Here is a 17,246-nt window from a genome sequence, read left to right on the forward strand (position 1 = left end):
TAAAATTGTAGTTAAATGGTTATAATATGCATTACTTTTCGCCAGCATATTCAGTAATATATATTCGCCTTAAGTTTTTATAAATAAATTCGAGTAAAATAAAAGCCTGTAAAATATATCACTTCGATGTAATGCTGAATGTGCAAAAATGTAGAAATAAGATCTTTGTAGCTTAATAGTTGAAGCATTTGACTAGCAAACGAGAGGTCATGGGTTCAACTCTCTGAAAAATTAATTTTTCTCAAATGCAGGAGAATTAGTACTATTGAATTTAATAGTGAAGTAAATAATATTGCGCATGGTTTGCAAATTTACTAGTAGCAGTTCTTAGTGGCTAACTAATTTGACGTGGCGGAACTAGTTCAATGAACTGCAGGGTACTTGCTTAACTGCTGGGTTATTATAATTTTTTGTTGTATTGTATTTTGAATTTGGAAAACACAGCTGACACATACTCGACATCATGTGTTTGCTATATGATTTACATTCATTTTTGCTGTACACCCACCCAAACCCAAACAATTTTACTCTCAAACTCGTAGTTGTGTTTATATTTGATATTGAAAATTATTCTCTATTCTGTAATATAAACAAAATGTTTAATTTTTCAAAAATTGTCTATAGAACTAAGAAAATAAAAACACAAACGCTAAACAACAGATAATTTTTGTTCTTTTTTAAAACGACAGGCAAACGAATGCTGTTCAAAATTTTGAAATGCTTTGATTTTCTTTCAAAAAATTTCAATTGGAATTTTGAAGGATTCAATTAACAACAATTCTACTAGTTGTCTTTTAAAGTAAATTTAATTGAAATGTTTTATTTAATTTGAATTTTTCTACTGTGAATATTGAATATTATTGACTTGTTGAAAGTGTATGTATGTTTATTATTTGAAAAACATCATGGCAGAACTAGTAACTGATTGTACCATGGAAAAACATTAATTTATTAGGCAAGTCATAGACACCAGAGCGTATACACATTTTGATTAATTTCAAATGTTTGTTGGCGGTCATAAATATAATATCGGTTTTCTAGATTACGCGATAAGATTAATATGTATTTCGAAATTTAGTTGTATCAAATTGAAATAAATTTATTGCTTGTAATAACAACATACTTTACAAGTCCTTATGAGTGCATAGTAAAACTGATCGCCAAATATAATTGCTAAACTGTTTCACTTTGTATGAAATTTGAAAAGAGATTTTTTTTAAAATAATGGCTACGGAGTTATTCTTTGGCTGCGGAGATGACAAATTGAAATACAAGGGCTATATGTATGTGAAATAAATAAACGGAAATTTAAGATATTCACTCTATTATTTCGCAGCAACACAAACCAAGTTTACACTTTTCACCTTAGGCATACTTTTCACATGCATACTATCAATAGACATTCTAGGATAACGCTTATATGGGTCCCTGAACACGATGGATGAATTGGCCAAAAGGCAGACGAATTGCGATGATGAATGAGGAGACGATCGAAATTTTTTCGTATTTCCCTTATTAAATGCAAGATGGCTGTGCAGCTGAAACTATATGAGACTGCACAAAACAGGTGGACCAATGAACCTTCCTGTGCTACAACGTGGTCGACTTGGCCCGTATATGATCTTCTTATGGAATTCCGTCGTGAGCAAATAAGGCTAATTGTCTCCTTTATTACAGGACATTGTATAATTGGGATACATGCTAGAAGACTGGTAGAAGCTGTCATAATGAAGAACAGGAGGAGACTGTGTCTCACCTTTTTTGTCAATGTCCGGCTATGACAAAACTGAGGGAACGCATTCTCGGAATACCGTTCATATCATACTTGGATGAGCAAACAAGGATGAATCTTAGACAAATCTACTCCTTTATCAGGGAATCTCGTTGGTTTAACTCGGAGACAACGGAAGTATTATAAATACCCTGTTGGGGATCAGTTTTAAATGGAGCTGCTTGACGAGTGGCTGCCCATGAAACCTAACCTATCAATAGGCAACGAATGTGATATATATTTTTCCCTCTTTAAAACCACAACCATTTTGACATTTTCTTTTGTTTGTTTTCTATTGTCATATTACTGGAACCAGCTGATTCATATCTGTGTAATCTATTCGTATCTTATGAAAATAATAATTGATTTTTATGTAAAACTAGTTGACCGCCCCGGCTTCGCCCGGTAGCATTTACTAATGTTAGTTCTTCAAGTTTCACCAACCCACATACACCTGCCTGTTCTTATTTATTTGCAAATAAAATCAGCCCAATTATGAATAAAAATTCCCCGGGAGTTTTTTCCCTTTTCCCATTTTTCCTATTCAATGGGAAAAAAAACTCCCGGGGAACAAACTCCCGCGGAATTTTTTATTCATAATTGAGCTGAATATCAAAATTTGTACTGCATACTTTAGGGAGCTTTTTTATTACAGTTGACTGGACTCAAACAAAAATTCCGCGTTTTACAAGGAATTTATGAATTTTTTTCTTTACAAACCATCTCCTGAAAATTTCGAATCGAATAAAAAAAAAATAAGCCGTTCTCACGTGATGCCATTACATACATGGACCATTTAATTTTTATACCCTTTACCTTCGTGAGAAGGGTATATATAAGTTTGTCATTCCGTTTGTAATTTCCACAATATAATTTTCCGACCCTATAAAGTATATATATTCTGGATCCTTATAGATAGCGGAGTCGATTAAGACATGTCCGTCTGTCGGAATCCAAATCTTCAATAATTCTGTCAGACATGCTTTCTATTTAAAATCAGCTAAATCGGTCCACAAATGGCTGAGATATGAGGAAAAAACCACGACAACCTCGATTTTTTACCTATATCTGGATAACTAAGTCATTAATATAGACAATATGGATATCTAATGATAGATATTTTAAAGACCTTTGCAACGACCATAGTAAGTTGGACCTACAATGGGTCAAAATCAGAAAAAATATTTTTTAACCCAAATTTTTTTTTCACCAAAAAAAAATTTTAAAAACCAAAAAATTTTTTTAAATTTAAAAAAAAAAATTAAAATTAAAAAACAACTTTGGAAAAAAAAAATGTTTACCAAAAAATATTTAAAACTAGCTGACCCGACGACGTTGTCGATGTGAAAAAAAACATATTATTGAATGATCATTTTTATTCATATAGGAAATAGAATAAAATATACATAGAAGCACTACTGAGAGACAAAGAACCTAAGTTTGTTTTCAAAAACCTACAACAGAATATATGTAAATGTACATATTTTGAGTTTTTATATAAGTAATCGAATTTTGGTCAGAAATATGAGTGATCACAGATGGAGCCCCTTTTCTCGATTAAGCGCTTATTTGCCACGTTATTAACGTTTTTAGATATTTTGGGTTTTTATATAAAAAATCATGTTTTTGGTCTGAAATATGAGTGATCCCAGATGGAGCCCCTTTTCTCGATTAAGCGCTTATTTGCCAAGTTGTTAACGATTTTAGATATTTTGAGTTTTTATATAAAAAATCATGTTTTTGGTCTGAAATATGAGTGATCGCAGATGGAGCTCCATTTCTCGTTTAAACGCTTATTTACCAAGTTATTAACGATTTTAGATATTTTGAGTTTTTATATAAAAAATCATGTTTTTGGTCTGAAATATGAATGATCACAGATGGAGCCCTTTTTCTCGATTAAACGCTTATTGGCCAAGTTATTAGCGAATTTAGATATTTTGAGTTTTTATATAAAAAATCGATTTTTGGGCAGAATTATGAGTGATCTCAGATCAAGCTCCTTTTCTTGATTAAACGCTTATTGGCCAAGTTATTAGCGAATTTAGATATTTTGAGTTTTTATATAAAACATCGATTTTTGTTAAGAAATATGAGTGATCACATATCGAGCTCCTTTTCGTGATTCGTCGCTTATTGGCCAAGTTATTAGCGAATTTAGATATTTTTAGTTTTTATATAAAAAATCCAATTTGGTCAGAAATATGTGTGATCACAGATCGAGCTCCATTTCTTGATTAAAGGCTTATTTGCCAAGTTATTAACGATTTTAGATATTTTGGGTTTTTAAATAAAAAATCATGTTTTTGGTCTGAAATATGAGTGATCACAGATGAAGCTTCTTTTCTCGATTAAACGCTTATTTGCCAAGTTTTTAGCAATTTAAAACATCGTGAGTTTTTATATAAAAATGAAGTTTTTGGTCTGAAATATGAGTGATCACAGATCAAACTCCTTTTCTCGATTAAACGCTTATTTGCCAAGCTATTAACGATTTTAGATATTTTGAGTTTTTATATAAAAAATCATGTTTTTGGTCCGAAATATGAGTGATCACAGATGGAGCCCCTTTTCTCGATTAAACGCTTATTGGCCAAGTTATTAGCGAATTTAGATATTTTGAGTTTTTATATAAAAAATTTAATTTTGCTCAGAAATATGAGTGATCACAGATCGAGCTCTTTTTCTTGATTAAACGCTTATTGGCCAAGTTATTAGCGAATTTAGATATTTTGAGTTTTTATATAAAAAATCGATTTTTGGGCAGAATTATGAGTGATCTCAGATCAAGCTCCTTTTCTTGATTAAACGCTTATTGGCCAAGTTATTAGCGAATTTAGATATTTTGAGTTTTTATATAAAACATCGATTTTTGTTAAGAAATATGAGTGATCACATATCGAGCTCCTTTTCGTGATTCGTCGCTTATTGGCCAAGTTATTAGCGAATTTAGATATTTTTAGTTTTTATATAAAAAATCTAATTTGGTCAGAAACATGTGTGATCACAGATGAAGCTTCTTTTCTCGATTAAACGCTTATTTGCCAAGTTTTTAGCAATTTAAAACATCGTGAGTTTTTATATAAAAATGAAGTTTTTGGTCTGAAATATGAGTGATCACAGATCAAACTCCTTTTCTCGATTAAACGCTTATTTGCCAAGCTATTAACGATTTTAGATATTTTGAGTTTTTATATAAAAAATCATGTTTTTGGTCCGAAATATGAGTGATCACAGATGGAGCCCCTTTTCTCGATTAAACGCTTATTGGCCAAGTTATTAGCGAATTTAGATATTTTGAGTTTTTATATAAAAAATTTAATTTTGCTCAGAAATATGAGTGATCACAGATCGAGCTCTTTTTCTTGATTAAACGCTTATTGGCCAAGTTATTAGCGAATTTAGATATTTTGAGTTTTTATATAAAAAATCGATTTTTGGGCAGAATTATGAGTGATCTCAGATCAAGCTCCTTTTCTTGATTAAACGCTTATTGGCCAAGTTATTAGCGAATTTAGATATTTTGAGTTTTTATATAAAACATCGATTTTTGTTAAGAAATATGAGTGATCACATATCGAGCTCCTTTTCGTGATTCGTCGCTTATTGGCCAAGTTATTAGCGAATTTAGATATTTTTAGTTTTTATATAAAAAATCTAATTTGGTCAGAAACATGTGTGATCACAGATCGAGCTCCATTTCTTGATTAAAGGCTTATTTGCCAAGTTATTAACGATTTTAGATATTTTGGGTTTTTATATAAAAAATCATGTTTTTGGTCTGAAATATGAGTGATCACAGTGAAGCTTCTTTTCTCGATTAAACGCTTATTTGCCAAGTTATTAGCAATTTAAAACATCGTGCGTTTTTATATAAAAATGAAGTTTTTGGTCTGAAATATGAGTGATCACTCTCGATTAAACGCTTATTTGCCAAGCTATTAACGATTTTAGATATTTTGAGTTTTTATATAAAAAATCATGTTTTTGGTCCGAAATATGAGTGATCACAGATGGAGCTTCTTTTCTCGATTAAACGCTTATTTGCCAAGTTATTAGCGATTTTAGATATTTTGAGTTTATATAAAAAATCATGTTTTTGGTCAGAAATATGAGTGATCACAGATCGAGCTCCTTTTCTTAATTAAATGCTTATTGGCCAAGTTATTAGCGAATTTAGATATTTTGAGTTTTTATAAAAAAAATCGGTTTTTGGTCTGAAATATTAGTGATCACAGATGGAGCCCCTTTTCTCGATTAAACGCTTATTGGCCAAGTTATTAGCGAATTTAGATATTTTGAGTTTCTATGTAAAAAATCGAATTTTGGTCAGAAATATGAGTGATCACAGATCCAGCTCCTTTTCGTGGTTCGTCGCTTATTGGCCAAGTTATTAGCGAATTTAGATATTTTTAGTTTTTATATAAAAAATCTAATTTGGTCAGAAATATGTGTGATCACAGATCGAGCTCCATTTCTTCAAATGAAATGTACTTTCTTACCAACAAATCAAATATACAGGCCTGTCACAGGCCTAAAAAAACTAAAACTAAAATATCTTTCGGAATGAAGACACTTTTAGTTTTCAAAGTGGAATTGATGATATTCCTTTGTAATTATTAGTTTTTCTAATATTTTTAAACAATTTATGTTCCAAAAACTTTACTTTTGTTTTAATATACAGCCCAATTATGATTAAAAAATTCCGCGGGAGTTTTTTTCCATTGAATTTGAATAGGAAAAATGAGAAAAGGGAAAAAACTCCCGCGGAATTTTTATTCATAATTGGGCTGATAAAAAAACGATCTAAAGAACCTAAAACAAAATCGATCGGAATGAAAACTACGGAATTGAAACCATCCCGAACAAAATGTGTGACAGGCCTGATAGTGTCAGTTACGATAATTTCGGTAATTTTCGATAATTTTACTAAAATTTAAAATATTTGCGCATGCAGGATAAATAAAAATAATAAATGAACATGATAAATTGGTGCCGCGCCAGAATGAGGATGTATAAAGTATTAGTTAGTTCTACAACCTAAACTAAATTATGTGACGATAGTACTCAATTTTTATTTCTTTTGTTGTTCAGTGTAATTATAGCAATAAATCTTAGGCCTATACAAGAAAAAAAAACGATTTCTAATGTTATGTATTTTCAATTTTATTTCAAAATATTTATTACCTGCTGAGTGCCGCCGCAATCAATACTAAAAATATTCCTGAAATAATTTAAGCAAAAACATTAATAACAATGAAATGTGTTTAAACTCACTTTTGATTGTATTAAATAAATTTATTAATATGTATAAAATATTAGATAAATCTTTATGTATTTTTTTTTTTGTTTTTTGAAATAAAGGCAATCAGTAAATTTCTTATTTTACATACATATAAGTTGTTCATATTTTTGCTTTTTTGTAAGAGTATTAAATATATTTCCCTTCTTTTAAGATTTACGTATATAAATTAGACAAACTATTATTAATATATTGTATTAAAAAAGAAATAAACAAATGAAAGAAATTTGCAAATAAAAAAACATGAATAAATGGTTCTAAAAAAAGCTTACAATAAAATCAGGCTATTAAAAAAATTTAGGAAAATTAATGCTATAATTGTTGTTATTGAATTTCTTTGTTTTATATGGAATATAAGTATTAAATAACAGTATTTATGTTGTATTCGAGGATGAGGTGGATGGTGAATGCCACATTTTTCCCATCTCTAATGCTTGTAATTTTAATAAATCACGCTGACCACCATTGGCTTGTAGTAAAAAGACACTTTGCTGAAAATAATAAAAAAAGAAATTAGTAAACATTTGATATATGTATTTTAATAATTTATTGTTACCTTCACTTCTTTAGGTATCAATACATCCATTTTATCGTATATAATGGCATGTAGACCCAGATCTTTTAACATTTTTATAGTGTCTTTACAATTGTTGTCATCACCCCAACAAAACACAACTAAACCACGACTTTTAGCTAAATTTACCTAAAGAAAAAGAAAACATTTTACATTATTTTCATTATAAATAATTATAAAACACATAATAATGTAGCAATATATACCGAAAATAACTCGGCTACATAATCAAAATGACCTTGATTATTTGTGATTCAACCAACCACTAACCTAAAACTTTCTAATTTTAAATCACTCTCACAGTAAAATTACACAAAAATAAGTTTAAAATGTTAATGGTGGCTCCGTTATTTTCGGTCTCTGTGTAGCAATGATTTGTAATATGCACTTACTTGTGATGGATCTCTTAGTAAATCTTCAGTGTGAGCTACTATGCCCAACAGTTCCATGGCCAATGAATTGAATACCGCCGTTTCAATATTATTTCCTCGAGGATCCAAATATTTTTTATATTTTTCCGTTTGACCCAAAGTCAGGAACATGACCGGATAACGATTTTGCTTAAAACGCAACATTGTACAAATATCTGAATCGAAACAACTGAAAACGATGCGCCTATTGCCGGCCTTGCGAAAAACCACATCTAGAATGCAATCGACGTATAAATTACGATCTACAACATGTTCAAACTCCTCCTCCATGGTGCCGTCCTGATAACGTTGCGACCATTTAACTTCAATATTAAAGCCCACATGAGTATCAATGGCATCAAGTACATCGGCCAACTGGGGAAATGGTTGATGCTCCTGCAAATCATCATTGTGAAAAGAGCGCTGTGCTCGCGATTGGCCCTCGGCCGTGTGAAAGACATGAAGATTCTTCAATTGCTCCAGTGTCAACTCACGCATGGGCAAGGCCAAGAAATCATGTTCTTGCATGGTATTTTTCGACTTTAGAGAAACATAAATCATGAAATCGTGATAGACTACCGGTACTAAATCCTTGCTTAGTTGTACATCAAACTCCACCATATCGGCGCCATGTTCGGCGGCATTTTTCAAAGATGTTATAGTGTTTTCTCTAATTAAGGTATCATTGGCTTTGAAAGAGGTGCCCGAACCACGATGTCCCACATCTAAACCCTTCCATTTATGATTCCAGTAGCGCGAATAAGTGATGGACATGTCCATGCTAAGAGAGGGTACTGGTTTGACAATCAAATAACCCATTTGCATCATACCCAAGGGGCGGTGACGTGAAGCACAGGTTATAGGCACTTCCAAGCGACCTTCCGACATTTTAAATAAATTTGGCAAAACATAATGATAACCCAAATGATGGGGTGGCTCATCGGGATCCGCTCTTGAAGAATATGTATATAAATCGATCAGATAAGCTGTGTTCTCAAAGTCACTTATGGTCAAATGAAATATGACTAGTTCGTCGGGGCCACAAGCAGTGCCAAACTGGGGTTGAGGCCTGATAACACTATCTTCGGGCTTTAAAGCAGTCACTTCGGAAAAGGCAAATGCAGTTCCGCCATCACCTCCGTTTTCTCGGGTGTCGTGGGTATCATTAGACAAGGAATCTTCCAGTGGCGATATGGTACAGTTCGAACCCGCCTGCAGGTTGTCTCCGCCACTAGGTATGCGCAAATTCATGGGTGTCACCTTGACATGCATCAAACGACGTTTCATGCGTTGTTTCCAGGAAAAAGGAGCATTAAAGAATTTCAACTGAACTATTGTTTCAGAAGTCAACCAACCACGATCCACTCTCTCGCAGCCATCCACCACTCCAAAGACATCTGCACTGGCTGTATCGCATTCTTCGGCCAACTCTGGTATTTGTCTAGCTTCAAGATGGGTTTCCCAGCGTCGAACCAAAGGTTTCTCGGTGGTGGGTTCGATAGCACAGACCAAATACCGATATTCCGTTGTGCGATCTCGTGGTATTGCTACCTGCACACTCCATACATTTGAATCTGGAGAAAAGGTTACGGAAAAATTGTGTGGTTGTGGTTTGCAATAGAAGACCTACCGGTTTCTGTTTGTATATTTTTTTAAACCGTGGTTATTGCGTACATACCCTCATCCTTGGTCATGAGGACACAGCCACTCAGCTGCCAGTTGCCCAAAGATTCACAATTGCCCACCAACGCCAATTTTTCATGAGTCATCAGATCCTGATTCATAAGAACCTTGAAATTCCATACTCGTTCCGGAAACGAGCACGAAGTGCTGGAGGTACGTGCATTCGAAGGAGGAGCCAACATGACATCACATGCCTCTGCCGATTCATCATTAGGATATGACCAACGCTGCATCTTGATTGTCGCTAAAATAAGTACAGTTAGAAAAACAAAACAAAAAGGGACAAATTCAACCTAAATAGATGAGAGATCGAAGAAAGTGAGAAGCGTGTAATTAGTATAATTTGCTGGCTGTTATAACTGGTTTGTTACTTTCTATTCAAAATTCAACTCAAAATGAGATGGGAAGAATTACTGACACGTTTCATTATTGTTTACCACCTTACCTTAGAATTTAGGAAATTGTTTGGAAAATCAAATAAAATTTAATCACGTTGATCTATCTATGGCTTTACTTTGTAATTTTCTTTTTGGACCCAGCAACACCCAGTCAGTGTACAATGAATTCAAATTTGATGAAATGTAGGGGAAAAGAAAGTAAAATCAATTCTTCGGGGTAGGTTTTTCTTGTAATTTATGAGGTTTTTTCACTTCTCCAGCTGTACAGCAACAAAGAACTAAAAACTTTTTATATTTTGCCTTTATCTCGAACAAATTATTGTTGTATGCAAGAGGTCAATGGAAAAATTATATTGTTACTTAAGTTGTAGTTTTAGTTTGTTATTGCTTTAGATTTAATATTTAATTAATCTTGTTTTGTGGCTCCTTTAGTTGCGGTAACAGAATGCCCAAAGTACAAATTTGTAGTTGCTTTAACAAAATGGGGCTATAATTTTTGAAGGTTAATCATTTTTGTTCCCATTGTTTATTTTGCGTGTGTGCGATAAACTTTTAAGTTTTTTTTCTTTATATTCCGTGCAGCGTATTGAAAACAATTAAACGGCACGTTTGTAAAATTCACTTTCTGCTGCTTTTTCCTCAATTAAAATGGCTTTTTTTCTAGCTTGATACACAAATAAACGTCTTTATCAATAATGCAAACAATAAAAGAAACCAAGGCAAAACTCATGGTGACCTCAACTAAACAGCTGTTCCCAGTTGTTTTTTTATAGCAAACGTCAAACTCCATACATAAAAAAATAATTCGCCTCTTCTTTGAATGTCAAACTGCATATCAGGCCGAATTCATATAAGGTGGTGACTGTTATACAAAAACAACAATTGGTCTTAACAAATGTCAAAAAACAGAAATAAATAAATATGTATTCAAACTTAATATAGTGTAGATAATTGAATAGTGAAGGCTTTACTTATTTATGTAAAAATTTAATATTTTGTTAATAAGCATAGAATATGTAGCTATTGAAATATAAATACAAGCATTGACATAGGCTAGCACCAAATAAGTAATCAGCTGATTGACTAACTCCTCCTTTTATAAATTCGTCTTGCTGCATATATAAGGAAATAATCGAATTCGCCTGATTTCTTCGTGCTGCCACCTTGTATAAATTTGCCTTGGATGAAACTAGAAGAAATTACAAAACAATTACACTGTGAAAAATAAATTCAATTAAAAAACTTCCTTCCCAGCTGTGGGAAGGGAAGTTTTTTAATTTATCTCAATTTTTTTTATCAAATGTTTAAAGGAAACAAATTTAAAAATAAAATTGTTATTGTCAATGCAAAACGAGGAAGAACGTTGTTATTTTTTCAAAAGCAATAATTTTGAAGAGAATTTTCGCAAAGCTGCAAATATTTCATAATACAGCAACTACAAGATTGTTTCTATTGCATTTACATATATTTCCTTGCTGAGTCTCTTAATTTTCTTTTAGAAATGACACTCCAGATAACTCCTTTTTTATCAATCTTTTCACTTTTTATTTGGTACGTTTCAGAAACAGAAATATTTTTAAAAAACAATTCTTCATTAAAACAACTGAAACAAATTATATTTTTTTAATTGACAAGTCAAATATTTCTATTTTGTTTCGTTCCCTCGGAATAATATGGTATTGGAGAAATGTTTTCTCCAGAAAATTCATTTCCGAGGGAAATAAATTCCTTATATTTAATTTTGTGATGGGGCTGAAATCTGGTAACTTTTGGATCATACTATCTATTTCAGACACTCGAAGAAATAATTGTAAAGGTCCAAACACATACCATACTTTTTCTTTAACTTCAACCTTTAGTGTTCCGCTAGTAGATAGATCCGTTAGTCCGTGTCCCCGATAGAGCAGGGCAAACATAGAGGAGATGTTAAACCTCGTCCTACTCGTCTTTATCATGTCAACTTCTACAGAAGTCATTATAAGGAATGTTCAGCCTCCTAGCTATCAAAATTCGTAGCCGAGTCCGTGTATCAGTGATTTAAAGCCGGATAGTGGTAAACCGACCTAAAGATCGATCTCGTCGCCTTGCAGACGTCCATGTATCAGTGATTAAAGCCGGATAGTGGTAAACCGACCTAAATATCGATGTATCATGTATATGTAAATGGGCTATAAATAATTTTATTTTCTTTTTTCATTTTATAATAAGGCTTTCTAGGCCAATACAATTATATATATTTAATTAATTAATATTAATCATTTGAAATGTCCCAGAAGTATTAACCAAGTAACAAAAAGTAGAGCTAAATAAACAGGATTGTGAAAAATAAAAACATCCATATAAATTGTCTCAAATTGTTAAAATCTGTGTCGCAAAGAGATGTAAAAGTTCCATCAGCGGATTTCTGTCACTATACTTTTACAAACATTTGTTTTTCTGTTATATATGTATGATTTAGTTTAATTTTTGTATTGGTAATCTTCTTGTTAATAAGATATTTGTTGGGTTTTCCGTAAAGAGTAATAATTTGTTTTTTATACAATTTCTTTATATATGTTGTTTAGCTGTAAAAAAATCAAAATGTTAATTGTTTTATATAAAGAATAAAGTAAAAATAGATGTACCTGTGTAGAATTTTACCATTTTTTTGTGAGAATTATCTAAACAAACAAAATTACTTACAACTAAATTGTCCTTCGTTGTAAAATATTTCTTCTTCTTGTTAAAATGCGGTCGTAATGTATTAGTGAGTGTATAGGTGTTCTCAAGGCGAATTTATTATAATAAATTCGCCTTGGGTGTACTAATAATTAGTGGCTGTGTTTAGGAAGCATACAGTAAATGTTGCAGTGTTGTATTTATCATTCAAAAACTGTTTCATAGTCATTTGGTCAATTCACAAGGTCTTTTATCAGTCATATTGTCATAATGTCCTAATATAGCACGACTGGGCGGATCGGCTTAACCGACTCTTAAGCATTCGGCGCAGGTCTCTGCTGGTTGGTTACGATAACACAATAAAATAATACTAATACTATAAACCATTGTGAAATATTAAGACAATATGACATGATAAGAGACCTTGTGAAATGACCAATTGTTTGTTGTTTGCTGGATTAGCTAATTATGTTCTTATTTGTTGTTGTTAATATTAGTAAATAATATTATATATTAATGAAATACTATAAAAAATACAAATTTATTTGCATTGTAGCCTATTAATTGAATATTTTAAAAAGTTTTCATTGTACTGTCATCCACAGTTTAAGTTTTTGACATAAACTGGTTTTTCTCTATAACAAAATTGTATCAGAAAACAACATGATCAGATAAAACCATTTATTTTTAAGTGTTTTTGTGAAAAACTAGATATTGATTTTGCTGGATATTGTGCAATGAGCATAAAAACAAACCCAGATTTCTAAAGTAATTAACCGTCTAAATTATATATTTGCGAGTATATTTAAACGCGTGTATATTTGAACGCAAATGGGAACAGTTATTTTAAACTTTCTGGCATCATTATAAAGAATCATGAAGGCGAATTTAAACAAGGTGGCAGCACGAATACCTCAAGCGAATTCGTTAATTTTTTATATATGGAGTTTGACATTCGATAAAGAGGCGAATTTACTATAGTGAATTCCATGGTCATTGTTTATATTATTGTTCGAAAATTTCTTTAAAAACATGTTTGAGAATAATAAAAACAAAATGAAAAGACCTATGAAAAGGAAAAGGAGGCAGACAACCGATAAACTGTTGACACTTGATGATGATGACCTAATTCATCAAGTATCTATTCGTCCAGTAATCTATGATCGCTCCTTGAAGGCATACCGAAAGACGTCATTGCGCCAACAATGCTGGTTGGAGATAAGCGAAGCCATTGATGCCCCGGAGGCAGAATGTCGTAAACGATGGAGATCTTTGCGCGACTCCTTTGCTAAGCACTACAAACTCTCGCAAAGAACGGAAGAGAGTGTGGCAAATAAACATCGAAATTGGGTATTTTATGATAAAATGACATTTTTAATTCCGTATTTGGATGGTGTCAGGTAGAACAGACTTTAATATTGCGTTGAACTTTACTAATTTGCCTATGTTTCAGCTATGATTTGGATAAAATACTAGATGAACTGGGCGATATTTCTGAAGATGGCCAGAGTATAAACTGTGACCCGGTAGATGTGAATGCCGCTAATGAAGCTCTGGTTCAGAGTGTACCAGAGTCTGCTAGGAATAATAAAGATGTAGCAGAACATATTGAAACCCCTAATACCGACATACAACATTGTTCTGTGTCTGTACAGGCCACTGATTTTGTGTCTATTTCAATGGAAAATCCTCAACAAACAACAGTGCAAGTTCACAAGAATAATAATAATAATATTGATAATAATGTTACAAACAGCACAGTGTATCCTAGACAGCAACATCCATGTAATAATAATAATTCGAGTATTCAATGTGGAGAATCAAATATAGATAACTGTGCAGTATTATTAAATTCTGATGAAAAGTTTCTAATAAGTTGTGCGCCCGCTATGAGACGCCTAACTTATAGACAGAACTCCTTAGCCCGCCTTAAGATACAACAAATTCTCTTTGACATCGAATTTCAAGAAGAAAACAATTAAAATATTGTTGGCCATTGCGGTTAATGATAAAAATCTTTTAAACTTTTACACATACATATATTAATAATAATCTTATCACGCCACCGTATTTTTTAAATTAAAAACAAACAGCAAATTGTATCTTTGTATCACTAATATTAATATTAATCAGTGTATATTGACCATGTCATTTATGGAAAAACAATGAAAGCCATTAGCTGCATTTCGGCCAACATCAACTCAAAGTTTTTGTTATTTCTGGCGGTGTTCATTTCAGTTTCGTTGACCACTTCAGGTAAGTGTAATATTGCAAGTTTGGGATTGATTTGTTAAACTTTTGGAGGTTTATTCAGCTTTAGAATGTTATTCGTGTGACTCAACGGAGGATGCTGAGTGTGCAACTAAACCTGGACAACAAATAGCCGTTGAGGAATGTGCATCGGAAACAGATGAGTGTGTGCAGGTGGTTGGTAAGTTGCAGCTCTGATAATAGGAATATTAAAAGTAGTTTAATGATGTATTGTTCATAATAAATTTTTAAACATATCTAAAAAATTTTGTTTAAAACAAATTTTGTATGGAAACTTTGTTTTATAAATTTATTATGAATATGAAGATATTTTGAAGATTATCTACCTGCAAAAGTAATTCTCGATTTACTTATGTTTGATTCTATCTATATCTAGATTACTAAGTAATTTATATAGATATCATGGTAAAAGTGGAAAAAAAATCCAGTGGATTTTTTATTGCATTTTCTATCAAAATGGTAATATCCTTTATTCAAAACTATTATTCACAAAAAAAATCAAATATTATATTTAATACACCAAATGCATCTTTCTAATACATATATTTTGTTTGATTTCCCGTACTCTATTTAGCATCTGGCATAACAAGACGCGGTTGTTTATTGCGACTTTTTCCAAACCGTTACTGTCCGGAGCCTTGTGCTCGCTGCACAAAAAGTCTTTGCAATCGTGATATATTTCCTGCAGATCGTCAACGTTGTTATCAATGCAGTGGCTCTGCCTGTGTTAATGTAGAAAAGAAACCAGAATTGATTCTACCATGTCCTTTTTACAAAGAAGGCGATCGCTGTTTTACTAATGTTCTGCATGCTAGTAATGTTATACGAGGTTGTGAAACCACAATGGGCGATACCAATAATTGTCCACATGCTTGCTTCAAATGTAATTATAATGGCTGCAACAACGAACCCGGTATGACAGAACAAAATTGTCTGATGTGCACGCATTCATTTGCCACTCCCGATCCTTCATGTTGGCGAGGCCAAGATGGGAAGGCAGATAAATGTGTGACATCAACTAAAACGTATTGTCAGAATAAAAACTTGTATGGGCATGTGGGTAAATGTTTTACCCATGTTAACGAGCAGACGGGCGTTGTACAACGTGGCTGTTCTAACAATAAGCCCTGGTATCCGTCTGGAAGTATAGTAGAATGTTATGGAGAGAAATGTAACACCAACTGCTTAACCATATCGTGTAATGTTTGTTCTTCCGAAGACCAGCCGAGTTGTGTACAAGGCAAATTTTTAAAAATGGAAAAATGTGAAGAAAATACTCAATCTTGTTTTACATGTGAATCTGGAAATCGTGTAACAAGAGGTTGTGCAGATAAAAAATTCTATGCTCGCTATGGAAATACATCGATAGCGGATAATGAGGCTTGCCATTTATGTCGTGATGCAAATGGTTGCAATCGTACTCCAATCAGAACTTGTTATTCATGTTCGTCGATGGATTATAAGGATTGCTCATTAATGAAGTCACCAATAAACATAGCACGTCGAAATTGTTCCTCATATGATGATTTGTGTGTTAGTACGTTGATTACTAAAGTGCAGCACACCTATGTACTTAGAGGTTGCTCTTCCCATTTGCCGGAATGCACCGACAATGATCCCTTGTGTTTGCGTTGCAATGGCAGTCTATGCAATACTATACCCATTGATTTGACCACAAACGAGGAAACGAAATTACCTATAGGTTGGGATAAAAATGTGGAGAGTATGGTCGAGGTTAGAAGTGGAGGAATTATAAATCTTGCATGGAAGCTAAACTATATAATATACATATATTTTGCTACTAACTTTATGTGTATCATGAAATAAATGTTTTTAAATTCACTTTTTGAAGTAAAATCTATGATTTGTTTTTAATTAGTAGAGGGTTTCAAATATCTTTTTTTACAAATTAGTGTACATAATTTTTCATCAACAAATAATGTTTCACCAATTTTCACTTAAGAGCATTTTGCATATAAGTGCACAAAACTTGTGTTTTGTATATTTATTTACCAAACTCCATATAAATTCGTTAATTTAAGTGCATTGTTCATACCTGCACATTTAAGATAAGTGCATAATACTTTTGGAAGCTATAACTGGTTTTCATGAAAAAAAAAATAATTTAGCTGCCTAATACAAAATTAAATCAAAACAAATAAGAAAAATACGATTTTGA

The 17,246-nt window shown here is 32.3% G+C and overlaps 3 protein-coding genes across 4 annotated transcripts; 2 read left to right on the forward strand and 1 right to left on the reverse strand.

Annotated features, from left to right (window-relative positions):
• Window positions 1–7,048: 7,048 nt before the first annotated feature.
• On the reverse strand, window positions 7,049–10,835 carry LOC135949835 (glycerophosphocholine phosphodiesterase GPCPD1). Of its 2 annotated transcripts, XM_065499278.1 has the most exons (5): window positions 10,186–10,835; window positions 9,736–10,033; window positions 8,040–9,631; window positions 7,630–7,776; window positions 7,049–7,564 (listed from the first exon to the last, which is right to left on the reverse strand). In XM_065499278.1, exons 2-5 carry the CDS (start codon window positions 9,971–9,973, stop codon window positions 7,448–7,450), a joined length of 2,094 nt encoding a protein of 697 aa, XP_065355350.1. In that variant the 5' UTR covers window positions 9,974–10,033; window positions 10,186–10,835; the 3' UTR covers window positions 7,049–7,447. The 2 variants fall into 2 exon arrangements, with proteins under 2 accessions (XP_065355350.1, XP_065355349.1); XM_065499277.1 differs by having other exon boundaries at window positions 9,736–10,834.
• A 2,943-nt stretch (window positions 10,836–13,778) lies between these two features.
• Window positions 13,779–14,996, forward strand: LOC135951720 (transcription factor Adf-1-like). The gene is made up of 2 exons (XM_065501412.1): window positions 13,779–14,196; window positions 14,250–14,996. Exons 1-2 carry the CDS (start codon window positions 13,829–13,831, stop codon window positions 14,776–14,778), a joined length of 897 nt encoding a protein of 298 aa, XP_065357484.1. The 5' UTR covers window positions 13,779–13,828; the 3' UTR covers window positions 14,779–14,996.
• LOC135951719 (uncharacterized) lies at window positions 14,887–16,924 on the forward strand. Its single transcript, XM_065501410.1, has 3 exons — window positions 14,887–15,052; window positions 15,111–15,227; window positions 15,642–16,924. The coding sequence occupies exons 1-3, from the start codon at window positions 14,962–14,964 to the stop codon at window positions 16,892–16,894; spliced, it is 1,461 nt and encodes a 486-aa protein (XP_065357482.1). The 5' UTR covers window positions 14,887–14,961; the 3' UTR covers window positions 16,895–16,924.
• Window positions 16,925–17,246: the final 322 nt, after the last annotated feature.

The sequence above is a fragment of the Calliphora vicina genome, chromosome 2 (genome assembly GCF_958450345.1).
Source record: "Calliphora vicina chromosome 2, idCalVici1.1, whole genome shotgun sequence".
NCBI lineage: Eukaryota > Metazoa > Arthropoda > Insecta > Diptera > Calliphoridae > Calliphora > Calliphora vicina.